At 56.5% G+C, this 26527-nt stretch overlaps 2 protein-coding genes and 1 long non-coding RNA gene across 14 annotated transcripts; 1 reads left to right on the top strand and 2 right to left on the bottom strand.

Moving 5' to 3' along the window:
• The first annotated feature begins 1533 nt into the window (after nucleotides 1–1533).
• STAC2 (SH3 and cysteine rich domain 2) lies at nucleotides 1534–13744 on the top strand. Of its 11 annotated transcripts, none has more exons than XR_012375561.1 (12): nucleotides 1534–1986; nucleotides 8000–8104; nucleotides 8245–8306; nucleotides 8662–8759; nucleotides 8949–9036; nucleotides 9633–9745; nucleotides 9834–9906; nucleotides 9999–10060; nucleotides 10527–10624; nucleotides 11009–11060; nucleotides 11424–12032; nucleotides 12158–12279. XR_012375561.1 is itself a non-coding variant. In XM_073883856.1 (12 exons), exons 1-12 carry the CDS (start codon nucleotides 1897–1899, stop codon nucleotides 12260–12262), a joined length of 1224 nt encoding a protein of 407 aa, XP_073739957.1. In that variant the 5' UTR covers nucleotides 1534–1896; the 3' UTR covers nucleotides 12263–13744. The 11 variants fall into 11 exon arrangements, 7 of the variants coding, with proteins under 7 accessions (XP_073739957.1, XP_073739958.1, XP_073739961.1 ...); XM_073883856.1 differs by adding an exon at nucleotides 10138–10214 and having other exon boundaries at nucleotides 8000–8306; nucleotides 11424–11484; nucleotides 12158–13744; XM_073883857.1 differs by adding an exon at nucleotides 10138–10214 and having other exon boundaries at nucleotides 8000–8306; nucleotides 11424–11561; nucleotides 12158–12292.
• A 5163-nt stretch (nucleotides 13745–18907) lies between these two features.
• Nucleotides 18908–24072, bottom strand: RPL19 (ribosomal protein L19). Its single transcript, XM_025859263.2, has 6 exons — nucleotides 23978–24072; nucleotides 22960–23066; nucleotides 20926–21048; nucleotides 20210–20330; nucleotides 19454–19564; nucleotides 18908–19111 (listed from the first exon to the last, which is right to left on the bottom strand). The coding sequence occupies exons 1-6, from the start codon at nucleotides 23980–23982 to the stop codon at nucleotides 18988–18990; spliced, it is 591 nt and encodes a 196-aa protein (XP_025715048.1). The 5' UTR covers nucleotides 23983–24072; the 3' UTR covers nucleotides 18908–18987.
• Nucleotides 24073–24437: 365 nt separating this feature from the next.
• LOC141370988 (uncharacterized) lies at nucleotides 24438–26467 on the bottom strand. 2 transcript variants are annotated; one of them, XR_012375557.1, is made up of 2 exons: nucleotides 26402–26467; nucleotides 24438–25950 (listed from the first exon to the last, which is right to left on the bottom strand). It is a non-coding gene; the product is annotated as an uncharacterized lncRNA (long non-coding RNA). The 2 variants fall into 2 exon arrangements; XR_012375558.1 differs by lacking the exon at nucleotides 26402–26467 and adding an exon at nucleotides 26287–26344.
• Between the last annotated feature and the right edge of the window lie 60 nt (nucleotides 26468–26527).

The following is a 26527-nucleotide window of genomic DNA, read 5'->3' as shown; positions in this document are numbered from 1 at the left end:
GTTGGGCTAATCTGGGCTGAGCCAGAGGGAAGACTGCAGCCCTCACCTCAGAGGGCATTGGCAGAAGGCTGGCTAATGAATGCGCCTTTGGGGAGACTGGTCTGTGGGCTGAGGCCAGGATCCTTTGAAGCTCCTTTCAGGAAAGCGAGCACTCGGAGTCAGTCTGCAGCTGATGTGGGTGGATCTGGAGGGGGAAGGGACTAAGCCCCCACAACCACAAACCCTCAGTTCTCCCCTCATCCTATTTCTGCCACTGACAAATAAATCTCTATTCCTGCACATAGTAACCTGAGCAGTGCTCCAATGGTGGGCTCGCTCTTGGGAGGACAGAGATCGCATGTATGGCTATATGCAGGGGCGGGCAGGAGGGAGGACACAGGGTTCGGCCTCTGTTCCTCAGGGCTGTCATAAAGGCAGAACCCTCTTGAGTGCCACCTCCCCCCACCAGTGACACCCTCCCCGCCCCCAATCTCATCACCCACAGCAGAGGAGCCCCTGGAGGAGGGAGACTTTGACCCAGAAGTTTCTCCACCCACACCCAAGGAAGGATTCCTTCAACCCCCAACCTACCTCCCTTTCTTTGGACAGGCCAGGAGATAAAGCTAGACCTTTTGGTCAGGGCCAAAAGGAGCAGGAAGAGAGAGGGCTGGAGGTGAGGGAGGAGGACTTGGGGAAATGGCAGGTAAGCAACATGCATGAAGAAGTACCTTCAGGCCAAGTGGACAGAGGACAACTTGGAGAGTAAGAACCATCTTCCCCCTACATCTCCCTACCCCCTGATCTAACTCCATTTGTGGTAGGATGTCTAGGAGGGGAACGTGTCTTGGAGAGGTTTGGGGACCTTAGCTGTGGGGACTGAGGCCCCTTCTCTGCTGAATTCCAAAGGCCAAGCCTGGGAAGGAATCCCGCTCTGCATCCACAAAGGAGGGATTGTCAGGCCTAGCCTTTGACACATGATGTTAAGTTGTCCCTTCTCTGACTGAGGAGCAGAGTCTTCTGCTTGAGCACTATGAGGACATCTTCTCATGGTCCAGGGATGTGTATATTTGGAGTCTCCAGGGCAGAGACGTCCGGTTAATGGTGCCGAACGGTCCACATTCTTCCACTACTTCGCTATTAGAAAGTCCTAACTTTGATGTCACTCTCAGCTATCCTTCTGCAGATCCAACCTTTTTCTGTTCCCCTCAAGCCCATCCAGACTCTAATAAGTCTTCCACGACTTTGTCACGACCCCCATTCCGGGTCTTTAGGAGTAAAACTACCCCCTACCCACATCTTTACCCTTCAGGCTCCTCCCCATCTTATCGAGCCCCCCCCAGGCTCCGCCCAGCTCACGCTCCTGGCCACCGCGGCAGCCAATAGCTGAGGAGCTGATTTGCATAGCGGCGCGGGGGAGCCGCGGAGGGAAGGGGGAGGGACCAGGCGACCTCCTAAATCAAAGTTGGAAGGCGAGGACTGGGCGGAGGGGACCCGGGTGCCGGGCTGGGGCCGGCGGGGGGAGGGGGAAAGGGATGGGGGGGCGGGCGCCGAGGACGGCGGAGCCGGCCGGACACGGACTGCTCCGTCGCTCCCTCCCTCAGCTCATCCCCGCGTCCCCACTTCCCTCCTCCCCTCGCTCCGAGCAGCATCCTCTGCAGACCCTCGGTCCTCATTCCCGGGATCGTCCGGCTCCCGCGGCTCCGTGTAATTACCCCTCTTCACTGGCCAACCCGGGAACTTTCTCCGCCCGCTCCCGGCCGTGGGGGGTCGCTTTGCCTGGGCGGATTTTTCCTGGGGTTCACTGGGGGGCAGTCTCTGGAGAAGGGCCTCAGGGTTCCAGAGAGACGTCTGCCACCTGCAACCTGCCCCCAGCGGGCCTGCCGTCGGGTCTTGGCACCCTCCCGCTCTCCCCCAACCATGACCGAAATGAGCGAGAAGGAGAACGAACCGGATGACGCGGCCACCCACACCCCCCCGGGGACCGTCTCTGCCCTCCAGGAAACCAAGGTAACTCAGGAGGCGAGAGGCCTGGACCCCTGCCCGGTGCGTCCCCAGCCCGGGTGCCCTCTCCCCGACGCGGTCACCACTGTGGGCTCGGATGCCGCGGGGTCACGGCAGCGGGACCCGGGTGATCCCGGAGGCTCTGCGCGGCGACCGGGGCGAGTGGGTTCGCGACGAGGGGCCACAGGGAGCCCCCATCACACAGGCACGACACGCCCTTGCGCGCGTGATGAGCGGACGCGCTGCCGCGACCCTCCGGGGAGGTTGTAACTCGGCTTTGTTGGAGGGAATCGGCGCAGCGAAGGCGGAGGGAGTGTGTAGCGGTGTGTAGCGGGTGTGGGCCGGTGTACGCGCCGGTGTGTGCGTGCGAGGCGCTCCCCTCCCGCGTCTGCCAGGTCTCTGTCTGTAGCTCGGTCTGTCCCTCTCTGCCTGTGTCTCTCCGAAAATGTCTCTACAACCTGTTTGTCTTGGTGTCTCTCCCGCTTTCTTTCGGCGTCTATATATGTTTATCTCTGGGCTCTCCGGATGTCGCTCTCGGACCCGCCGCAGTCCTGCATTCCCCCCTCCCAGCCAGGTTAGGCTCGGGGACGTGAGGCCGCGGCCCGGGGGTGCGTAGCTCCCGAGTGCGCGCTGGGGGCTGCGACAGCTCTGGCCATCGCGGGAGGGGACCGGGGGACTGTTGCCTCGTCTCCAGAGCAGAAGGACAGGCAGCCCCACCCCCCACCCCGGGAGCGGGACAGGGGGCGGGGGAGGGTGGGTGGGTGGAAGCAAAAAGAGAAGTCATCATAATTAATGAATGTCATAATTAACCTTAATTATGTATGATCGTTACTTCTGCGGGAGTCACAATGAATAAATTATTCCCCAGTGAAGGCAGGCGGAGCCCAGACTCCTGGCGCTATAGGGGTTGGTGGAGGCCACCACTTAAATTTAATGCCCCCCCACCTCTAATCTGTCCCCTTCTTCCCCAAGTTCTAGGTGCTCACTAGTGACCCGCAAGAAGTTCTGCGGGGAGCAACATGAGCTGAGCTGGCTGGGGATGGGGAGAGAAAAGAAGGCTGTGTCAAGGGCGCTCTCTGCCTCCTCCCCAGACTTCAGGCCAAGGCCTCCTTCCCTCTCCCTTGCACCTGGTGTTCTGTTCCCAACTGCTCCTGTTTATCCAGTCGAGGAGGGGGCACTGAAGACCAAAAAAAATGGGTGGGGTCTTTGGCTCCTTCCAGGTGTCAAGAGCTCGTCTATAGCTCTTTCCAATGCCCATCTTCCTCCTAATTCTGTCCAGTTCACCCCTCAGGATAATGAGGTTAATTCAAGGTCAAGGTCATCTAGAGAGTGACCAGGAGTAGATGAGTAGGGGCAGGGTAGGGCCTGGCTGAGACACCCCAAGGAGCTCCTCGTCTCTAAACCAGTGAGACCCACTGGGTCTCCATGTCAGTCTTCAGATCTGAACTTGACCTTCTTCTGCCCCCTTCTGAGAATGAGACTCTGGTCTCTCAGACCACAGAGTTAACTCCCCCCCAGAGATCCAAGTCTCTACTAGGAAAGGAGTAAGGGAGGATATTGCTTGGAATATTTGTGACAGCTTTTTTTTAAAGCAGAGAGTCCCAGGAGCTGAGCCCCATCCTGAGTGCCAATATCCCTGGCCTTCCCAGGTGCCTTGTAGTCACCCATGACAGACAGATACATTCCCCTTGCTTCCCAAGGCCCTTCCTTGCTTCCCACAGGAGGTCTGGCTGCCTGCCCCGCTTCTTAAGAGCTCTCCGAAAGCTGGAGCAGTGCTGCCTCAGCAACCCCACAGCCTGCAAGCTCAGCTGTGTGGGCAGGGGGAGGTCAAGACCTGGCCGGTCTCTGCCTCCCTCCTCCCAGCACAAGAACCATCCAGTGCTATCACCTCTGAGCCACAGAGATCCCAAGAGCGAGAGGAGGGGGATTACATACCTCGCCCTGCCCCTCTGCCCCCCTTCCCTAAATCTCACCCTTGTGAAGGACTGTGATCACAACACAGGCTGGGCTGGGGGTCTGGGTGGAGGTATTCAGGAAGGCAGAGGTGGGCAGGGAGAGAATTCAGGGCCCTACCAGCCCCTTTAGCTCCCCACACCTCAACCTGTCCCAAAGAAGCTTTGGTCTCCAGACTCTAGGGCTTGGGGAAGGGGGAAGGGAGAGTTTGAGGCAGATCCAAAGAGGGGGCTGGTGTCCATTAGGCAGTGAAGCCAACATTCCAGGCTTATTCATCAGTGCTGGGGGCCCCCTGGGCATTTCTTGCCAACCTAAGTCCAGCCTCCTGCCCACGCTAAGGTTGGATCATATCCCTGCACCCAAGCTCCTCAGTGACCCTCCTGGTGCCATCATTGCCATCTCTGGGTCCCCATGCCATCTTACCACGGGGTGGTACCATCACCCCCTTTGGTGCCATCCTTGGGAAGACCCTGCCATGCCAACTCTGCCATCTGAGTCAGCTTGTGCCCCAACCACCACCACCCACCGCCAGCTGCCTGGTGCCCTTTCAGGAGCTGGAGGGAAGTGAGGAGATGCTGTGGGGAGTTGAGGAAATGAAAGGACCATCCAGTATGTGGGGAGGTGAGGAGGAGGCAGGCAGGCCAGGCCCAGCCTCTGGGAGGGGATTTAGAAGAAGGGGCCTGGTGGTCCAGGTTCCAAGCCAGACAAGCTCCTGGAACACCCGGAGAGAATAGGATCCAGGTGGGTCAGCTTGCCAGGGTACATGGCAGCTTCTCCCCATGCCAGGGAACGGGTCCTGGGACCCGGGGGCCCCAAAAAGATAGCTGATGGGAGTCAGGGAAAAGTCCTCTCTGGGAACTAGGCGTCCCAGGAGTGGGACTACCTGGCCAGGTTGAGCCAAAATGAGGTTTTAGTAACCAAGCCAGATGTCTCTTGAGTGGACAGGCATCAAGCCATTTGGCAGAGGTGCCCCCATCCTGCTGTCCAGCCACAACCCTTGACATCGGCCAACCATTCCTTCCCACTCCTCTGCCCTCCTGGGATCTGGGGCCCACAGCAGAGCCAGGGAGTCAGGAGCAGAAGTGGGGCTGCCTCAGTGCTGGGGAACATTCTGTTCCAGAGACCTCTGTACCGTACAGAGGTGGCTCTTGGCACTGAGGCCAGGGGAAGACCAGGAAAGGGCAGAGGCTGGAGAGTAAGGAGGTTTCAAATCTCATCCTGTGGGGATTACCATGGAAATAACAGCCTTGGGAGGGGAAGGGGAACCCGACTGATGTCTTCAGATACTTGAAGGACTGATAGCTAAGAGGGAGTAGCCCTTTCTGGAGCCAAGGGAAGAACAGAGCCGCTAGGCAACAAGATCTCAGGGAGGCAGGTTTCCGCTCTATATAGGGAAGCATTTTGCAGCGATTGCAGCTGCCCAAAGATGGGATGACTGTCCCAGGAGAGGGTGTGCTTCCTGCCACGGGAGGTGACCCACAGAGTCAGACAACTGTTCGGAGGGGACGTGGCCAAGGTGTTGTGGGATGATAGCATGGGCTGGGGACTACTCTAGGTGACGAGTCTTGCAGGTTCCTTCCAACCCTAGATTTCGATTGACCTGGCGGACAAGCCCATGGCATAGCCGAGGGGCAGGGGTGAGGGCCAAGGCAGAGCCCAGAGCAGCGGGACCCTTCGGGTCATTTGGGCTCAACAACCAAAGCCGCTGGTTCAGTTCTAGCTTGGCCACTTACCAGCTGAAGACTCATCACATGTAGGTGATTTAACTCCTAGGCACCTGTGAGTTCATCTGCAAAGTGGGACAATAATTATCACTGTCTCAGAGGGAAGTGCCAGGATTAATGAGGGGAGGCAGATGAAGCGCTAGCCCGATCCCCGTATTCTGACAATGACCGCCCCTCATTATAGCTTTAGGTTTTTACTTTTTGGACCCAGAGCCTTGCATTGCTTAGAGAGCATCTAGTCCTGCCTCCTTCCTCTTGGATTTGGGGAAACTGAGGCTCAGAGACGGGAAGTGAAGTGACTTGCCTTCAGGCAGCAGGTGTAGTTTTACAGCCACCCCCAGCACATCCTCCCGGAGCCCTCTTGTGCTCTGTGCTCTGTCCCCTGGGCAGAATGGTGGGTGGGGGGGGGATTCTCCCTGCCTCTCTGGGCCTGTGAGAGCCCCCAGAGCCACACTGGCTCATAGAATGCCTTTGTGTTCTAATGAATTGTCCCTGTGGCCCTCCGCCTCTGCCCTAACACCCAGGGATCTGGGGCCTGGGGCCCTGCTTCTCACACACAAAGAAGCCCACAGTGCCACACAGGAAGCTGAATTTGGAAGGAGCTGGGCAACTCAGCGTGCCAGAAACCCCAGGGCTCTGGCCTCCCAGCCGGCACACCAGGACCTGCCTCGTGCCCAAACGTCTCCCTCTCCCTCTCCGCTTCTTCCCATGTTTTGCTGCCTGCTGGCCTCCCTGCGGTCACGCAGGCTGCTTGATGTGCCAGCTGGGAACCCCGACCACTTCTCCCTGCCTGAAGCCAGGCCTCTGGCCCTCTTTACCGATCACTGCTGGGAAGGAGTGGGCAGGGGGTAAAGGGGCTCTCACTAGGGGGGAAGAGGTTCAAGGATCTGAGTAGAGATGTTTCCAGATGTCACTCTGGGCAGACCCCGAGAAGGATGTGTTGGGGTGAGCAATGGAAGGAACTCTGGCCTCAGTGTAGAACTGACCCAGCATTCCAGAACATGGGCTCCATTTCGGATTCCAGGCGCTTGCCCATCATTTAATCAGCAAATATTGACTGAGCACCTACTATGTCTTGGGGCTCTGTGTGGGGATTTGATTCAACTGTCCCTGCCCTCGAGGGGCTCCGGGCTCCTGGGGGAGTAAGAAGTAAATGACAACGTAAACCAGATTGGATCTATAATGGAAGTCAGTACTGGGTGCAGTGGAGCCCAGAGGAGGGAGTGGTTATACTAAACGGAATTCCTGCAGAAGAAGAGACCGCTTCCCGGAGGAGGAACAGTCACTGGAAACCCTGAAGGATAAAGGGGGTATTCACTGGATAAGGCAGAGAAAAGGAGAAGCACAACAAAAAAGGCCAGGGTGGGGGCGGGGAAAGCCCAGAGGAATAAACATGGACGAGTTGGAGAATCCCTATGTCTGGGCGGCAGGCGGAAGGCATGGATTGGAAGGGAAGCCTTGGCCAAGCTGCAGAGTCTCACGACTGGGGCAAGGGTCTTGGCTGTGTCCTGAGGAGCCAAGCATTTAGCCAGGTCAGGGATCACCTCCCTGGCAGCTGTAGGGAAAGCAGGGGGAGATGGGCAGGGTGGAGGCAAGGGGTTGTGGCCCTGAACCGGGGCAGGGCTGTGGAGGTGATGAGGTGATTATAGGGGATGGGCCGGAGAGCGATTTTGGAGGAAGAATCAGCCCTGAGGATGAGGGTCCGGGATGACCCCTCCCCCACTCCCAGCCTGTTTGAGAACACAGGTGGAAAACCTCATGTGTTTGTTCGGCCCCCAAAGTATTATTTTGTTTAACTCGAGTAAATAGTACACCCATACGATGAAATCCTGTGTAGCCATAAACAAGAATGATGAAGCTCTTTATGTGTTGGTATGGAATGATTTCCAAGATTTACTGTTAAGTGAAAAAAGCAAGGCGTAGGAAACATAGTACACTACCATTTCTGCAATGGAAAAAAAAAGGAAATACAACCTCTTGAATTTATTTCTATCCAAATTCACAGAAAAGTCTAGATTTGTTTTTGGAAAAAATTGGAAAGCCTGGTGCCACTGGGCTGGCCGTGTGGACTAGCCCCGGTTGTCCAGGGGACCCCAGCAGCTGCTTTCTGGCCATCCAGCCTGTCACAGTGCTCACCACTCCCAACTGTGCCTGCCCAGCCAGAACTCCTCTGCTCATGGACGTTACGCACCTGGCTCCTGTCGGCATCTGGGATTGGGACCGCCTTCTGGAACAGGGCAGCTTCTGTCTTAGTACTTCGAGGCTGCGGCTGACCAAGGAGATATCCTGGCCCGGAGCCAGTCCCCTCTGGCTTTCACTTACAGCCCCACTTCCTCTCTCAGCTGCAGCGGTTCAAGCGCTCGCTTTCCCTCAAGACCATCCTCCGAAGTAAGAGCGTGGAGAACTTCTTCCTTCGCTCGGGCTCTGAGCTCAAGTGCCCCACTGAGGTGCTGCTGACCCCCCCAACCCCGCTGCCCCCTCCCTCCCCACCACCGGCATCTACAGACGGGGGCCTCCCAACCCCGGCCCCCTCCCCCTGCCCCATCCCACGGCCCCTGGCATCACTCAAACCAGTAAGACTGCACAGCTTCCAGGAACATGTCTTCAAGAGAGCCAGCCCCTGTGAGCTCTGCCACCAGCTCATCGTGGGTAGGTGCCTGGGGGGGGGGGGTGTCAAGGAGAGAGGTCAGGGTGGGGGTGGGGAGTATGCCCGATGTTGGACTCTTGCTATGCAGGGCCCTCCATCCTAACTGTGCCCCTCACCCTGGGTGGACAAATGAGCAGCCTTGGGGTGGGCGGGTGCCCAGTGTCGTGGCATTTACTAACAGCTCAGGCTTCGGCTGACACGGCAAGTGTATGAGGGGGAGGCACTAGGCCCCCAGGCCGAAGTGAGGATGCCCAACCCCTTTCTCCCACCGATGCCCTAACCTGCCCCCTTTGCTCCTTGCCCCTGGATGTATCCTCTTTTGCCTAATCCTTCTTGTTGAACCCAAATCCTTCCCAGGAAACTCCAAGCAGGGTTTGCGGTGTAAGGCATGCAAAGTGAGTGTCCACCTCTGGTGCTCTGAGGAGGTCTCCCGCCAGCCGTGCCCTGGCAAGGCGGTGAGTGGGGACCATGCAGGGCTGGCTGGCTGTGGGTGCCCCCTCACAACTGGCCTGAGGGGGGGATGACTGCCCCTCTCCAGGCTGGTTCCTCCTGTGCGGTGGTCCTGGGCCTTGGGGAAGGACAAGCTCTTGGCGGGCTGTGACACCCTCATGCCCTCTCTCTCTCTCTGCTCCCTCTCGCCATAGTCCTCCTTCCGCCGCAACTTCAGCTCCCCGCTCCTGGTGCATGAGCCACCCCCAGCCTGTGTCACAAGCAGAGAGTCCCCACCCACTGGTGAGTGTCCCCCCATGGCCCCTGATCCTGCTGGGGTGTGATGAGAAACCCACACATTCGTCAGATAGGCACCTGAGTCACGTGGCACCACCAGTCCTTGGCACTTCCCTGCTCTGAATGCCCTTGGCCTGAATGTAGGGGCATGCATTCATTCATATCTTATGGAACAGACATCTTATGGAACACTTACTAGTGCCAGGCATTGTGCTGTCGACATGAGGACACGGCACTGAAGAAGGTGAAGTTCATGGTCTAGTAAGGGAGTTAGACGTGAAAGAACTAACCACACAAATCGTCAGTTAATCACCATTCTCGTGAATGCCTGAACCGAGAAGGATAGGGACTAGAGAGTCAAGTCGGCACGGTCCTCCTCCGCGGGGAGAGGGAAGCCGTCCAGAGATACGAAGGATGAGGAGTAATTCCAGCAGGATCTGGTGAAGGCTGGTGTGGGCAGAGAGGGGCCTGGGGTGGGATGGGGCAGGGAGTTAAAGAAAGGACGTCTTGGCTGGGGCCGAGGGAGTGAAAGTGATACAGGGCTTCGGGGCAGAGCAAGGTTGGCAGCTGGGTGCCTGACCTTGAGGGTGGCTCCTTGGCAGGAGCCAGCGGAAAGGTAGACCCCGTCTACGAGACCCTGCGCTATGGCACCTCCTTGGCACTGATGAACCGCTCCAGCTTCAGCAGTACCTCTGAGTCCCCCACGCGGAGCCTGGTATGTCAGGCACCAAAGGGGAGCCTGGGGGGGCAGGGGTCCCTGAGGATGAGGGTCCAGGAGCTGAGCCCTCCCCCTTTGTCCCCAGAGTGAGCGGGATGAGCTGACTGAGGATGGGGAAGGCAGCATCCGCAGCTCAGAGGAGGGCCCTGGAGACAGTGGTGAGTGGCGGTGGGGACCAGGGGCAGGAACAGAGCACAGGGCAGGCCATTCCCCGCTGCCTCACGGCCCGGCCCTGCCCTGGCATCTCTAGTATTCACAGCCCCGGCCGAGAGTGAAGGGTCAGGACCGGAGGAGAAGAGCCCCAGACAGCAGGTGAGGTTATGCTGGCACTGAGCCCTGGGAGGCCAGATGGGAAGGGGATGTCACTTCTTCCTGTCATTGATCCATAGGTGGGTGAGAGCATGGTGAGTGGGAGTATCACTGCTCCGTCACTTATCCTCAGTCTACGGGGATGGGCAATGCCAGGGTGAGTACACAAGGAAGGCAGGGGGTACCACCCCTCCCACCACTGAGCCAATGTCTGCTGTGCCCACTCCCCAAGAGTGGGCCGTTCTGGGGTGCAGCCACCAGAGGAGAGTTCTCTTTCTCCAACCTTGGCCCAGACCCCCAAGGATGAACACGGTAAGATAGGAGAACCTGACCTCTCCCTGTCACGGACCCAGGTGCACTGTGTCCCACCTCCTAGCTCCCCCAGGGTAGGCCAGGTCAGGGCCAGTGAACAGTGGGTGGAGTGAGGAGAGTGTCCCCCTCTCATCACTGACCCAGAGCTCTTCCACAGCCCCCCAAGCCCCCTCTGCGAAAGGACGTGGGGCCCATGTACTCCTACGTCGCGCTCTACAAGTTTCTGCCCCAAGAGAACAATGACCTGGCTCTGCAGTAAGTCCTCTTTGTGGTCCAGCCCCACTGGGCAGCCACCGGGCTCCAAGCTCAGGGCCCTGCTCCCAGAGCTTGGAACATGAGTGTGAGGGGGACCTTCAGGAACCTTCTCCTGCATGCATGAGACAGCTAAGCCCAGAGAGGAGCTGGACTGCCCAGAGTCCAAAAGGGACTGGTGCTACTGTCCTGTCTCCTGCCCTCGGTCCGGGCTCTGCCCTAAAGTGTTTGCTGTACCTGTGGTCACAGTGTCCTCTGACGGCATCAAGAATCCTCCCCCAGCTGCGGGGGGCGGGGCGCGCTGGGGATCTGGGGGCCCCAGGTGGTTAAGATGTGGAAAAGGCAGGTCCCTCCTGCCCATTTGCGATCCCAGCTCTGTCCTCCCAGGCCTGGGGACCGGATCATGCTGGTGGATGACTCTAACGAGGACTGGTGGAAGGTGACTTGGCAGGGTGGGGAGGAGAGGGACCCTGGTAGGCACCTCACCATTCCCCACCTTCAGTGGGCATTGCCCCACCTTCTCTCCAGGCCCAAAGACCTCCCCCACTCCTCCAGCCACTGGCCCTTGCCAAGCCTAGGACCAACACTTGGGACTTGCTCTCACTTTGACCCCCCCTGCCTCAGCCTTGTCCCTCTGCTCACTTCACGCCCTTCCCAGTGCAGAAGCCACCCTACTGGGGGTTCGGATACAGGAAGCCCAGGATCTGGAGTTTGATGGCATTGGCTCTGAACGGGCATCAAGTCTAGAGGAAGCAATGTGGGAGGGGGTGGCACCGGTGCTCATTGCCAGCCTCATCCCCAGGGCAAGATTGGCGACCGGGTTGGCTTCTTCCCAGCCAATTTTGTGCAGCGAGTCAGGCCAGGTGAGAACGTTTGGCGCTGCTGCCAACCCTTCTCTGGGCACAAGGAACAGGGGTACATGAGCCTCAAGGAGAACCAGGTGAGTGCCTGGACCCTGCAGCAGCCGGAGAGGTGGGCATGGGAGCAAGGCGGCAGGGGCAGCGGCGAATGCCCTGGAGGAGGACACTTGCAGCCTGGCAGTGGGAGGGAAGGCGGGTTCGAAGGTGGGGCTGCAGGGCCCTCCTGTCATCTGCTGGGAATTGGGGCTGGTGGCCAACAAAGGCAGGGGGCTGAATTTGGTTAGAGACAGCTTGGGGGAGGGGAAGAGCACTGGATGAGGAATCTGGAGGCTTGGGTTTGAATGTTGGCTATGCCTCTGGCTTGTTGTGTAAGCTCCCGCAAGCCCCTTTCCTCCCCTTACTTCCTCTGTGAAATGGGAGTTCAGTCGGGGCGTTCGGCCGGCTGATCTCACAGGTCAGCCCCGGAGAGCTGCTCAGCGTCTGCTGATGTCCTGATCTCACTGCCGAGCCCAGTTACCCTCAGGGGACCTGCACCCATCACCCCAGCTGAGGTCTCCAACCACATCTGATCCTGGGCCCATCATCCCCTGGGGTGGCCCCCTGGGAGCCATCAGCAGGACTCGGGGCCACGGCTATAGGCAGAGCCAGGACTCAGCTCCGTGTCTCTCCCACTCAGATCTGTGTGGGCGCGGGCAGGAGCAAGGATGCTGACGGCTTCATCCGCGTCAGCAGTGGCAAGAAGCGGGGCTTGGTGCCAGCCGACGCCCTGACCGAGATCTGAGAGGAGCCAAGAGAAGCCAGATGCCACCCCTGCCCATGCCTGGCCCTTGCTTCTGACCCCGGAGGGGAACAGGCATCTGCCCACACTCTTCTGCCCTCTGCCTCTCTCCTAGGGGCCGCTCCCCGGGCCTTGGGAGCCTTCTGCACTGAGGAAGGTTTTATTTCTTGGGTCCCAAGGTGCCCTGAGGGAGTTGCTCCTCTGGGACTTGGGCATGAGGAAGGAGGAGAAAGTGGGAGGGAACGGGGAAGCTCCAGGTAGGTCCAGCCAATGCCCGGATACCCCCAGTTGCCACGCTGAGTGCAGCCCCGGGGAGGGGGGCGTTCCTGGGGAACTTTCCTGCTGCTTTGTCCAGAGAGCCTTCCCATGTCCACACCACCTTTGCATGCCCGACACCATCCCCCTCTCCCCACAGAGCCCCTGCCTGGGTCTACGTGTGTGACCCTGCGGCTGCCCCTTTGGAAGGAAGTGGGGCCTTGGGAAGGTGCCTTCCCGAGTCCCTCAGCCCCCTGCCGCCAGGGGTTGGGAGGCGATTCAGGGCTGCAGGAGGATCTTGAGTCCACCTCCTGGTTTCACCACCTCTCTCACTCCGTCAATTCTCAGGAAAGTTCTGCGGGAATCTCTCCCCTTACTTGAAACCCAGGCAGACAGAGGAGGGGAGGGCCGTGTTCTAGGGAAAGCGTGGGTAAATCAGAGACTGTCTCCTCAAGAACAGTCACCACAGAGCAGCCTCATCGTGCCCTTGTCCCCTGGAGAAGGACACCCCGGAGCAGCCTGCACACAGAAGCCCGACGGAGCCCGTGCTTGGTCAGAACCCCCATGTCACTGTCAGGACTCTCTCGAGGTCCCTGGTGGCAGGGCTGGCCAGCCCGGGGAGCTGTGCTTACTTCCTGTCCCAGGTCTCACGAGGCACACCCTGGGAGCCCCACCCTCAGGGCCCCCCTCCGTATGGCCCTTCCTCACCCCCTTCCTCTAGGCCTTGCAGGAAACACGGGGACCCCCCCCTTCAGTGCAGGGGTCCCTCTTCTGGCTGTGTCTGAGGGAGTGGGAGATGCTCAAGGCAGCCCCGTCATTCTGTTTGGCCACCAGGAAAGGAACGGGGTAGGCACCCTGGGGGTGGGGTGGGCACATACGAGGAGGACCCCTCCGTTGCAGGTTGCTTTTCTCTGGTGCCAAGCTCCCTCTCCCCCCAAGCTCAGAGCCTCCTCTCGTGCCCTTGATCGTGCCAGCCAATGCCAGCCCCCATCCTGGGCACAGTCACACCCTCCCATACAGGGGGAGGGACACATCCTCCTACCCACTGGCCCCGGCTCCACTTGTCCCCCTCGGAGGGGGGCTCAAGCCACACTGCCCTGTTTGCTGCCACGGGCCCCCCCCACCCCCAGCGATATCCCAGGGGCGGGCCCAATGCCCACTGTACATGAGGCTGCATGACGGGTCTGCTGGGGCATCGCTGAGCCCCCAGACCCTTAAATAAATGTTTCTTGTCCCAATCTGTCTGCTCTGTGTATCTGCTTGGGAGAGAGGAAGGAAAGGTGCAAGGAGCGGGGCGGGGGCTGGAGGTGCCAAAAGGAGACAAGCCTGGAGGTGGGAGAATTTGCGGATCTCTGAGAGGAGGGGCGCTGGGCTTGGCCCAGACGTTGCAGGGGTCCCCCTGCCTCCCCGCTCCCTTCCCCGACAGCAGCCTGAGATGGGGGATCTGGGGAGGATTTCGAGAGGAAAGCAGGGCAGGGGTGGGGTGGGATGTTGCGGGACGCTGCAAGGGGAGAGGGTGCGGTGCGGCTGCGGTCTGGCTCGATGCACACGTGCGTCCGCGGGGGACGGCCACCCAGCTGGCGCCTCGGCACCATCTCTGCGCACCTGGCGGTGGCCTCCGAAAACACCCGCGATCAGCCTCGCCCCCGCAGCCCCCAAGACCCGAGGCAGGAAGGCAGGCGGCGCGGACAGTCGCCGACAGGGGCCCCCCTCCCCCGAGATGACTGGGGGCGATGACTCAGTGCCGCCCGTCATGGAGAGCCTGGCACGCAGGGGGCCGGCGGCGGCGCCCCTCCCGCATCAGTGCCCGCCGCCCACCTGCTCCGCCGCAGAGCCGCCTCTTTCCCCCTCCGCCCGCCTGGCCGCGTCATCGCCGAGGCAGGCACGTCCTGTGCTATTTATAGGAAGAGGGGAGCGCAGAGGGAGAGCGAGGCGGGCTGCGGGGGTGCCAGGGCCACGCCGGTGCCGCCAGAATGCGGGGGGGGGGTGCTGCCCCTCCTGATCGGCACCCAGCGCTCCTGCCTTGCAGCCCCCCACCCCCCAAAGCAAGGTCGGCCAGGTAGGGCCAGACGCTGAGCTTTTGTTGCGCCCCTTCACCCAGGGAAGGCCCTGGAGCTCGGTGGGTGAGCGGGAGGAGGAAGATGACCTCTCCTCTCTAGGACCCCTGACGGTGGGAATGAAAAAAGGGGTCACAAACCCAGTCCAGTGGCTTCAAGAGAGGGGAACTCACTTGAGTAGGCACCAGCTGTGCCTGGAGAGCCAGGCCAGGAACTTTATGTAATCCCCTCGATGACCCACTGAGGAAAGTGGTGCTCTCCCCTTTTCACAGATGAAGAAACTGAGGCACAGAGATATTAGGTGGCATACTCAAGGTTATTACAGCTTATCCAGCCCCACCTTGCCTCTTTTATACATAGGGACACTGAGGCCCAGAGTGGACCAGTAACTTGCCCAAGGTCACCCAGCAAATTGGTGACCAAGACAATTTCAGAAATCATTCTCTTGCCTCCCAATTTGGCTCTTTCCCGACCTGGGTCCCTCAGTGCCTCAAACCAACAAGATGGAAACAGAGACACCCCAAGACGCTGGGGCAGGGGCTCCAGGGATCGCAAGCCCACCCACTGGAGAGAGTGAGAGCCTTTCAGCCAAGCTTTCTGCACACTCCACTTGTGCCTGCCACCAGTCGGCAGCCGGCCTGGACCCCCGCCTCCTCTCTGGCCCATTTGCCACACTGCTGAGGGCAGCAGAACCACTAACAGCACGCCCACAGCCTGGGGGCTGAGAACAGCTGGTGCCCCCGCCAGAGCCTCTGCCCTCCTCTGGGCCCATCCTGGGGGTGGCTGGGCCAGCAGTACCACTGGCCTCGGGCAGAGGATGCCCAGGCACCTGCCGGTGCCAGCTCCCCATTTGGCTCTATTGTCTGACCCACACATGCCCTCCCTCCCTCCCTCCACCTCAGCCTGAGCGTAACCTGGCATAGATGGTCTGTCCGTGGATAGACTTCGGGGAGATGCGAAAAGAGGGGGAGTCTGGAAGCCAGAGACAAGAGGCCTAAAAGAGTGGAGAGATGGATACCAGAGGTGGGGGGGGAGACACAGACGGAGTGAGCCCCTCTGTGCAACCTCACCCATCTCGCTAGTCCCACTCCATTTGGCCTTGTCAACCTTCTTCACCCCCCATCCTTGTCACCCTCCACCCCGACGCTTGGGACAGGGTGGGGACCTCTACTGAGGAGTGCAAGGGAGGCAACCTCTGCCCTCCCTGTGCTGGCAGGGAGCTAGCCGGGGGTGGGGGGGGGGGGGGGGGGGGGGGGGGTCGTCTCTCTCTCTGAGCCTCGGAGAGAGCCCTGGGAAGGGGACCAAGGACCCTGGCCCCCTCCTGCTCATGGCCCTACAGCAGCTGTGCGTGCTCCCTCTGCGGCTGTCTACTCTAAATCACACCCTCCCCCGTCGGGAGGGTCAAAGGTAGGTGCTAGTGTTCACGCCATGCTGAAATTCTGGGGATTCGTTGGCTTCTCCAGGCCTGTTTCCTCCCCCAGAAATGGAATGGGACTTGCTCAGGGAGGCTTTACCTGAGGGCCACGAGCACCTTTAAACGATATGCAGAACTATGTGGTGGGATCAGTTGTATGATCTTGAGAGGATGGATCTATCTTCCCATCGGAATTTCCCTAGGCTCCTGGACCTAGAAGAGATCCAGCGGTTACTTTAGGGGATCTGCCTGCTAAGGGGGCGCTCCCGGCCCTGCCCTGGGAAGGCGTTGGAAGCGCATGGTAAAAAGAAGTAACCTCCAGGCTTGGGGTGAGCTCCAGAAAGAAGTCACTAAACCCAAGAGATAGGCTTCCACAACCCCGAACCCTTCTCTCCCACCCCAACTCCTTCCAAAACAACCCTGAAAGTGAGGCCGCGTCCTACCCCTGCAGCAACCTGCAAGAGAACAGCGCCATCTCCCGGTCCAGAGGGCAACCGGCTTCAAGTTGCAAGCTCAGGAAGCCCGGGCCGAGCGTTCCCACGCTAACTTTTTCTCCTTCCTGTCATCCCTCCACTGCCCCGGGCCGGAGGGTGGAGGGCATGAGGGGAGTGGAAGGGGGGGTGACCTTCAGTGCTCTTCCTCTTGTGGTCCAGCCACGCTTGGGAAGGAGGTGTCCCATGATCCAAGCTGGAAGCTTGGCCAAGGTCCTTCCTCTCCTAGGCCACAGCCTCCCGCCCCCGGGGTGGGAGGAAGGATTACAGCAGGAGCTCAAGGATCAAGTTCACACGCTGCTACAGTGGCCACAGGGAACCCAAAAATCAGGTTCGGATGCACATGGGCGGTGGTGAAGATCCTCTAGATATTTCTGAGTCTGGGCTGCCCTGCCTTGGGCTACCCACCTGCCCCACCCTGTCTGGACTGGACGAGGACACTAAGGGCAGAGTAGGAGTGAGGACCGCTGTCCCCAAGAACACATCAGTCCTGTCTTTCCCATGCCAAGTGCACATGGGAACATCTGCCCGGCACATCCCCTGAAGGCCCCAACTGGCCTTCACATTGCTTCTCAGGAGAGGGGCGGAGGGCAGGGAGGAAACCAGGGCAGGCATGCGTCCTAGCTATGCGGAGGATTAAAGGAGGGGGCCCCTTCTCTGCCACTTTTCTCCCCAACCCAGACCTCTGACACTGCTGTATTTAACTGGCTGACTGACACCTCCCACCTGGGCATCTGTCCTTCAAACTGCCACCCACTCACTAGACCCAAAGCTCTTTCAGCCACTCTCCCTAACCCAGTTGCTGCCTCATCACCAAAGGCATCACCCACCCAGTCCCCGCTAAAGCTTGGGGCCTGGGGACAAGCCACTTTTTCCTCAGCCCCCACAATGTCTACCAAGTCCTATTTTACTTCCTAAACATCTTGAATCCATTTTCCCGTCCCCAGCATGTGTGCTGTGCAAACCCAGCTCATTTCACTGCTTCCCGCATCTACAAATGGAGAACCCTACTTTATAATGAGGATTAGAGAACTGATGTCAGTGTAAAGTGCCTCACAGTACGGGGCTCGAAGAGCAGATCCCTCACTGAGGCATGTATTGGCCGTCACTTCTACCGGCCAAGTGGCAAAATAAAACTTACTTCTGTTTGTAAGCAACTCACAATGGCTTTGACAAGTGTTTATTCCAATTTGTGCCCTATGTGACGGATATAAACCAAAAAAACATTAAAAAGTTTTTTAGTAATCTCTACACCCAACCTGGGGCTAAAACTCAGAACCCCAAGACTGGGTGCTTGTTTTTTTTTTTTTTTTTAAGATTTTTTTGAGAGTGCAAAGCAAGAGAGAGAGAACACAAGCCAGGGAGAGGAGCAAAGAGGGAGAAGCAGGCTCCCTACTGAGCAGGGAGCCCGAGGTGGCCCTTGGGATCATGACCTGAGCCAAAGGCAGATGCTTAACCGAGCCACCCAGGCACCCTGAGTGCATGTTCTTCTAAGGCAACCAGGAACTCCTAAAAATCTCTCTGGGTAGGAAAGAAAAGAGGTCTAGAAATTGGGATGCTCGAAAGACCTCAAGGCCATTTGGGCACCTTAAGGAGGGGTTGGCTATTAAGTCCAGGTGGCATAGCTTCTGGGCTGGTGGTAGTTGAAATCCCCAGTCCTGAGTTCTAGGAGTAGACTTCAACCCCGGACCCCAGTGGAGAGCTGAGAAATACATGCATTAGTATCTTGATGCTTTTTAAAACAATGTGACAACCGAACTTGTTTCCCAGCCAACATTTGGGACTTTTGACCTGTTTTCCACTTTCTTCTGTGAAGGGCAGTTTTTTAAATTTTTTTTTAGATTTGAGAGAGAGCGAGACAGAGATAGTGAGAGACCACAAGTGGGGAGGAGAGGGAGAAGCAGGCTCCCCGCAGAGCAAGGAGCCTGATGCGGAATCATGACCTGAGCGAAGGCAGACACTTAACCCACTGAGCCACCCAGGCGCCCAGGGCAGTTTTTTTTTTTAAAGATTTTGGGAGAGGAGAGAGCACACGTGAGTGCACGAGAGGGGCAAGGGGCAGAGGGAGAAGCAGACTCCCCACTGAGCAGGGAGCCCTGGGATCATGACCTGGGCCAAAGGCAACTGCCTTAACCGAATGAGCCATCCAGGCGCCCCTGAAAGGCAGTTTTGAAGCACAGGCTCTTGGAGACTTGAGTAGAAGCCATTCTTTCCCTCCCTTCAGATCAGGCCCTACACCCAACTAAAACCAGGTAAGAAACCCCATCTCTCCCATGGATGGACACAGCACAACCAGAGGCCAGGAGCCAAGGAAGAAATGAACAGGCACCCTGCAAAGGGCCTGCACCCCAATCCTCAGTGTGCACTTAGTTCTGATCCTCTCAATAGTGAAGACCCACCAAGCAGCCAGAAACTTCGGAAGCAGAGAGAAGCAGATGAAGGTTGGTTTTATTGAGTAACTGATCTGTGTTCCTGCTGAGGCCTTTATGTACAGACAAAAGAGAGGGAGTTTTATTTCTTTGTCTCTTCCTCCTTGGACAGAGTCTTGATGATTTCCTCCTTCTTGGCCTGGAGCCGCTCTTCACGGCGCTTGCGAGCCTCCTTGGTCTTAGATCTGCGGGCCTCAGCCTGGTCACTGGATGATGGAAAGATGGGTCAGTTTGAGAATAAATGAGCTGCTGGGGAGACAGAACGTGCCCAGACCTCTCCCTCTGAGCCTAGTCAGCTTAGGAAATGAGTCACCAGGGCCACTACAAGTTCTGCTTCAACTAAGCCCCAGTCCCCACCCTGCAATGATGGTAGGTGGTGCTCGGAATAGGGGAGCATGTATTTCTAATGCAACAGCTGTTTTCTGGACAGACTGTGTGCAAATCAAAATCAGGCATTAGCGTATTTTTAAAGGTCTCAGAAGAACCCTTATGATAAAGATCAAAGAACCTGCCCCCTGTGACAGAAGCCAATTCCTGAAAAAACTTACGCCAGAAGCTTCTTGCGAGCCTTGTCAGCCTTCAGCTTGTGGATGTGTTCCATGAGAATCCGCTTGTTCTTGAACACGTTCCCCTTCACTTTCAGGTACAGGCTGTGGTACCTGAAGGATAGAAGGCGCAGAGGCTTCGGTCAGTACTGGGGGCAGAGGCTGGCCCGGCATGTGCCCCTCTACGTAAGGTCCCTAAGTGCGCAGGGTTCCTCTCCTCTGCAGGGACGGCTTCCCCCAAACCAAGACTTTTTGTGCAATTTCCAGACAGGACAGCTTGCCTGGCAGGTGAAGTTCAATTCTTGGGCTATCCTAATGTTGCACATGGCCGGGGGTGGGGGGGGGGGGGGGGGGGGGGGGGGGTGGGGCAGATGACGAGGGGGGACGGGACATGGGACAGATGACAATGGAAGAACTTTCTTTGAAAGGCCTAAGACAGGGCGCCTGGGTGGCTCAGTTGGTTGAGCGACTGCCTTCGGCTCAGGTCATGATCCCGGAGTCCCGGGATCGAGTCCCACGTCGGGCTCCCTGCTCAGCAGGGAGTCTGCTTCTCCCTCTGACCCTCCTCCCTCTCATGCTGTCTCTCATTCTCTCTCTCTCAAATAAATAAATAAATAAATAAAATCTTTAAAAAAAAGAAAGGCCTAAGACACATGGCTCCCTCCCCAAGGCCAATGAGACAGATGTGAGTCTGTGCAGAGAACAAGCTGTCAAAGCACCAAATGGGTCTCAGTGGCCACAAGAAGAGGGTGTGCTTACATGTGGCGGTCGATCTTCTTAGATTCACGGTATCTCCTGAGCAGCCGGCGCAGAATTCTCATCCTCCTCATCCAGGTGACCTTCTCAGGCATCCGAGCATTGGCAGTACCTTTTCTCTTACCTGCAGGGAAGGGGGGGTCAAGCCCACTGTTGTGCCTCTGGGTCTCAGCGACAGCTGCCAGTTTCTTCAACACTTGACAATTCACTCAGTCACGGGCCAAGGGCTTGACCTCATTTTCACAGCATTGCTTTCATTTTATGATGATGACCCTAAGCATTTCTTTCATTTACTCATTTTAAGGAAGCACCAATAAGGCAATTATTCCCCACTTTCTGCAGAATGTGTAGAGGACAGGGTGTGCACCAAGGCAGTATGGTAAGCTGGAAGGGGCTTTAAAGGAGCTATGACCTTCATCTCCCTAAATCATCCTAACCCTAGAAAGTGGTTTTAGGATTTACTGGACCATATTTTCAAGTACCCAGTAGAATCCTTGGCTCAGAGTAGGTGCTCAATAAATGTGACCTCTACCAATACCTTCAACTCCAACACTAACGTCAGCTTTGAGTTGCACACAGAGAAAACACATCTAACATCATGGAGTAAGAAAAGGGCTTACAAGGAGACAAAATGGAAAGAAAAAGATCCTGGATATATCCCAGTCTAGACTTGGGCAACTCTAATTTAAGTCTCAGAGCAAAGGGAAGAACACACTTACCAATGCCCATATGTCTGCCCTTCCGGCGGGCCAAAGTGTTTTTACGGCACCGAGCCCGGGAATGGACAGTCACAGGCTTCCGGATGATCAGCCCATCTTTGATCAGTTTTCGGATCTGCTGACCTGGGAAAAGATGATGCATCTAGTCAGTGAGGTGGGGCCTAGCCCCGAAAACACCAGTCATAACCCAGAGTCCAAAGAGGCCAGGCCAGAGACATTGCTCACATCCCTGGCCCAGTGGTCTCAAAAATGGTACAAATATTGGAACTTCTGCTTATTTCTCTTTTGTTAAAAAACAACAACAAAAAGGGGTGCCTGGGTGGCTCAGACGGTTAGGTGTCTGCCTTTGGCTCAGGTCATGATGGGATCGAGCCCCACATCTGGCTCCCTGCTCCGCGGGAGGCCTGCTTCTCCCTCTCCCACTCCCCCTGCTTGTGTTCCCTCTGGCTGTCTCCCTGTCAAATAAATAAAATCTTAAAAAAAAAAACAAACTTTCTTTCTATTTTTCTAAATGTTTTACAGCACACTCAAATTATATGTATTTGAGGATGTGAGATCAAGAGTGTACACACATGGCCTAGTCCTCCAGATCCTGCCTCACCTATTAGCTACTGGTCTAAAACAAGATTATGATATTCTGAGCACATATCACAATGCCACAAACTCAAACTGGTTAAGAAATTCCCTGACAGGGCGCCTGGGTGGCTCAGTTGGCTAAGCGACTGCCTTCGGCTCAGGTCATGATCCTTGGAGTCCCGGGATCGAGTCCCGCATCGGGCTCCCTGCTCAGCAGGGAGTCTGCTTCTCCCTCTGACCTTCTTCCCTCTCATGCTCTCTACCATTCTCTCTCTCTATAAATAAAAATCTTTATTAAAAAAAAAAAAAAAAAAGAAATTCCCTGACAGTAGGGCACCTAGGTGGCTCTGTCAGTTAAGCGTCTGCCTTTGGCTCAGGTCATGATCCCAGGGGTCCTGGGATTGAGCCCCACATTGGGCTCCCTGCTCAGTGAGGTGCCTGCTTCTCCTCCTTCCTCTGCCTGTCGCTTTGCCCACTTGTGCTCTGTCAAATGAATAAATAAAATCTTTTTAAAAAAAAAAAGAAAGAAATTCCCTGATATTGACCAACATTCTTTGCTTGACCAAACTTTCCTCAGCCTCCTGAATCACCTCCTAGGCCCACCTGTGCACGTCCTTGTAAATTCTAGTCTAAGAACCCCGCTTAAGTCAGTTTAAGCACAAGCCCCCACCCTTGATATAAGATCAGGTTCCCCAACCCCAACATTCCCCAGGTGATGTCTGATCACCCCGGGCTGTCTTTAGCAACAATCCTGTTTGGTCAGTCTAGCCAGAATCCACCCCCCCCCCGCCACAGCCCCTTACCATTAGGGTTTCCTCTTAGTCATCTTCCAACCACTGACCCTCATACCACCCACCTTGGCCATAAATTCCTACTTGCCCATGCTACGTTCAGACTTGAGTGCAATCCCCACCCCCCACTGTAAAATCCCACTGCAGTTGTCCCTACACTTGCAGCAACAGTCCCGAATAAAGCCCACCTTACTATCTTTAACGAGGATGACGGAACACCTTTTTCTGTAACAATATCACATGGAAGTAATGTGGATATGTTGCTATCTGCACGACTGACAACTGTTTAACTGCCCTGAATTATATGCCAAGAGGCCTTTCCTAAAGCCTGAGGTCCCAGGGCTTCCCAATCCATCCTTCATCATTTCCTTGGCCATCTCTACTCCCAGTCCCTGTACTGTCCTCATAAATCCTTCACATAGTTATAAAACAATACCCACATTAGCAATAATCATTAATACAACACTGGGTTGTTCCATTAACTCCCATTCTGCCATTTTCGCAAATGACAGAGAACCTCTGGTATCTCCATTATTTCTGGGACCCTCCATTTTAGAAGACCCCAGACTATGAGCTTTCCTAGGTTTGTTGAGAGTCAAAATCGTGACACCTTCCATCTCATGAAGGATGAGAAAGGGGTAGGGTGAAAAAGATCCCAAGAACTCACGGGAGTTGGCATTGGCGATTTCATTGGTCTCGTTGGGGTCCAACCAGACCTTCTTTTTGCCGCAGCGGAGGACACTGGAGGCAAGCCTCTTCTGAAGCCTGAGCATGCTGTGACAAACAGAAAACATTATCAAGCCCTGGAAGCCATTCCCCAGCAAGACTTGCCTTCCAATCTTTTAATGTTGTGAAGCAAAAAACACGGGAATTGGATGTGTGTAAGCACTCAGTATTTAGGGCAAGATCCCGCCCCCTCACCCCCCATATTAAGAATCATTTCTCTAGCAAGATTTTTGTGCTGTGCATTGCTGCAAGAGCAACTGGCCACCTTGGAATGAGAGCAAAGTCCAAGCTATGCCTTAACTTCTCTGCCTCAGTTTTCTCCTCTGGAAAACGAGGTTAATGGATAAAACTGGTATGAAGAGGGGGCTTATGTCCTTTCTGGTACCAAGGTCTAAACACAGGCGACTAAGAATCCGAGGCCAGAGGGTCTGATTCGCTCGTCTAGTCCTTTGCTTCTTGGGCCCGCCTCCCTTGTCTTAATCACAGTAATAAGACTGCCCGTTCCGCTAGCCTCAGAGTTTTCTTAGGAACCGTCCACGGGGCGGAAAGCGTTAAAGTGCTAGTGATCGCCCCACTCCAAGCAGTCTGAGGCCCGAGGCCTACGCGAGACCTGTCCTACGTCACATGGAAGCACAGCGCGGCTCCGATCCGGGGCGCCCAGCGAGTAAGGGGGCCACAGCCTAGACCCCGCCGCGGCCCTTCCACTGTCCGCGTAAGAGTCGCTCGCGACCCATATGGGGCGCCGGGCCCACCCTTCCCGCGGCCTCGCCTTTTCGGGCCGCCACCCCCCCCATCCCCGCGAGGCCGGGGCCTGGTGCGCTCCGGCCCACCCCAAGCTCCGGGACCGGCTGCTTCAGGACTGCCTCCACCTCATCTCTCCCACCCGGGGCCACGGAAGCAAGCCCTGCCGCCCGCCGGCACGTCGAATCAAGCAAAATCAGAGGCCCGCACGCCCTCACCTCATGGCTGCGGCCGCAGCGCCGAAAGGAAAGAACTCCCCCCGGCCGGGCTCCTCCCATTATCTGTGAAGGGGAGAGCCCATCCCCTGCTCCGCTTTCGCCCGTATTCCCCGCCCGTCCTTGCATCCTCTGCCACACTGAACTTACTCTTACCCTCTGTGAAGACCTAGAGAATAGAAGCCTAATCTCGGGAATCGGTTTTAAACTTAAAAACATAAAAAAATAGATCCTTTCAGTGAGGCAAAGTGGTATAGTCCGACTTTCTACTAGGCATGCGCAGCGAGGGTACCTGATCACGTGGGTAGTGGAAGCCGGAAGTCACGGCTGACGGCGCAGGCGGCGCGTAGTTTTGCTAGAGTGGCCTACTTTTTGCAGGCGTTCTGGGTTCTGTGGATGATGTTTTCTTAGCGAAAAAATATTAGTGAATGGAGTGAGAGAAGACAACGTGGGGAGATATCAGTCAAGAGCAACCTTTTATTCACTCTCTCCGTACGTTGGGAACCCCTGCGGCACAGGAGAGACCACCAAACATAGCAGTTTTTGTGCCACTGTGGTCCTTAATCTCGTAGCGCTTCAGTTTGCTCCTTTGTAAAGTGTACCTAATCCTAATATTCCTGTCATCCGTTGTGAAAACCACATGAATTAATTTGCAAAGGAGGATATTAAGACAAGCTCCTTGGTGACAGGAACCAGTCTTGTTTGGTTCTCGCTGTAGGCACCACAGGAGGCATGGAGCTTTGCATATGGTAAGCATTTGAGAAATAGTGCATTGGCTGACTGAAGGAATAGTTGTGAAAGTTAGGGGAAAAAATGGAATGACAGGGTCATCCATAGTTCTTCTGCTCTGAAACACCCAGTGCAAAAACCCAAAGAGAATATTCTGGGGTTCAAGAAATCTAGATCTGAGTCCTGGCTCTATCTCCTTGCTTGGCTCCGGCTGAGTACCGATCTCTATCATCTGAACTTTCCTGGTTGCTAAATGGAGCTCAGGAAAGAGAGGAGGGGAAGCAAAGCAAAATTCATGCCACTTCTTCAAAACAACATGGATAGTGTCATCTTCATTTTACAGCTGAGTGAGGTAGCAGAAATTGAAAATCCAGGTCTTTCTGACTTCAATATCCATGCCTTTTCTGTCATACCAGGCTCTCTTGTGCCCAAGGGACAGATTGAAACCCTGTTCAGGGTTGGATCTGTTCATAGCACAGTGCTGATGTACTTCATTCTTACTCTCCCTCCAAGTAATGTGATCAAAGAAACAACAGAGGCTGGCCATCCACTTGTAGAACCCAGGGTGAGGAGAAGGAGTCAGTGTATTCCACAGTCTCTCCTCTAGCAGGAGACAGCAGGCTGGGCTTTATGTTAGGGTAACTGAACCTGGGCAAATCTTGTCCATTCTACTTCTCATCTCCCCTCTTTGAGGAGCAGGGGAAGCGGTAGAGAAGTAACAATTCCTCCTGCCATGAGAGACCTTTGTTCAGCGCCTTATAGCATCTCCAAACACCTGAGCAGTCCATCATTTGATTTCATTCTCCCTCATCCTCCTAATAATCCCAGGTGACAAAGACACTACAGTACTGGCAACCCCATTTTACAGAAGTGTAGTGACTTGTCCAGAGCCAAAAGAGCCTGAGCCAAACTGACACCAGAATTGTTGTTGTTTTTAACTTATCTCTATGTCCAAGGTGGGGCTCAAACTCACCTCCCTGAGATCAAGAGTCACATGCTCTAAGGACTGAGACAGGCAGGTGCCCAATACCAGAGTTTTTGCCAGACTCCCTAATTCCTTTTCCCTCCATAGGTTGTGGTGGGTGGGATCCAGGCCTTGGGTATTTGTCCCCAAATCAAGGCTGAAGGGGGAGCAATTCAAGGTCAAAAGGCAGTAGATCTGATTTTAGCCACTCTCTCAGCTCCACATTTCTTCCTCCTCTTTCCTCTCTCTGCCGAGAAACGGGGACTTTGCCTTCTGGAAGGGCCTGGGGGGATACGAAGGACAAAGGCATAAGGACTCGGGTCCCCGGGATTTCTTGTTGCTGTGTTGGGGCTCCCTTTGGACATTCTCATCACCCCAGCCTCGGTCTCAGACTCAGCCTCCACCTCCGGAAAGCATCGTCCTGTTGCAGGGAGAGGGGCCTTTCTGTTTGGTTCAAGGCAGCCTGAGCCCACACCGGGGAGAAAGGAGTTAAAGCCGGGTCCCAGGATCAACGGGATCGGGAAGTTCCGGCGGGCCAAACTGGAGTGGAACGAGCCGACCCGCGAAGGGAGAGCGGTTTGGGACGGACGGGGAGGGGGCGTGCCAAACCGCGCTTCACCTCCATCAGCGCTCTGCCTCCACTGGTAAACCGCGGCCCCCGCCCCCTGCCCCAAGGCCGGGCTTCACTCCCCGCCCCGTCCCCCCCGCCCCGACTCAGAGTGGGCCGCCCTCACCCCAGGCCAGTCAGAGGCCGGCGCTCAGCCTCCTCCAGAGCCAGGAGGGGCGTGCCTCCCTCCGGCCGCCCTCCCATTGTCTGTGCGGAGCCCGCGGAGGGGCTGCGAGGGGCGGGGCCGGGGCGG

This window comes from Callorhinus ursinus, unplaced genomic scaffold, assembly GCF_003265705.2.
Source record: "Callorhinus ursinus isolate GAN/ISIS: 27379988/994484 unplaced genomic scaffold, GSC_fseal_2.0 scaffold52, whole genome shotgun sequence".
Classification (NCBI taxonomy): domain Eukaryota; kingdom Metazoa; phylum Chordata; class Mammalia; order Carnivora; family Otariidae; genus Callorhinus; species Callorhinus ursinus.
This window is presented reverse-complemented; position numbering and strand designations above follow the sequence as displayed.

Bases quoted from the DNA above. Each gene is read 5' to 3' on its own strand.
- STAC2 (XM_025859459.2), top strand. From the start codon at position 1,897: ATGACCGAAATGAGCGAGAAGGAGAACGAACCGGATGACGCGGCCACC. The intron at 9,746-9,833 runs GTATGTCAGGCA...CTTTGTCCCCAG, and splicing joins AGTCCCCCACGCGGAGCCTG to AGTGAGCGGGATGAGCTGAC. The intron at 10,061-10,526 runs GTGAGGTTATGC...GCTCTTCCACAG, and splicing joins AGAAGAGCCCCAGACAGCAG to CCCCCCAAGCCCCCTCTGCG.
- RPL19 (XM_025859263.2), bottom strand. The intron at 21,049-22,959 runs GTGAGTTCTTGG...ATCTTTTCCCAG, and splicing joins AATCGCCAATGCCAACTCCC to GTCAGCAGATCCGAAAACTG. The intron at 20,331-20,925 runs GTAAGTGTGTTC...CCTTCCCTGCAG, and splicing joins GGGCAGACATATGGGCATTG to GTAAGAGAAAAGGTACTGCC.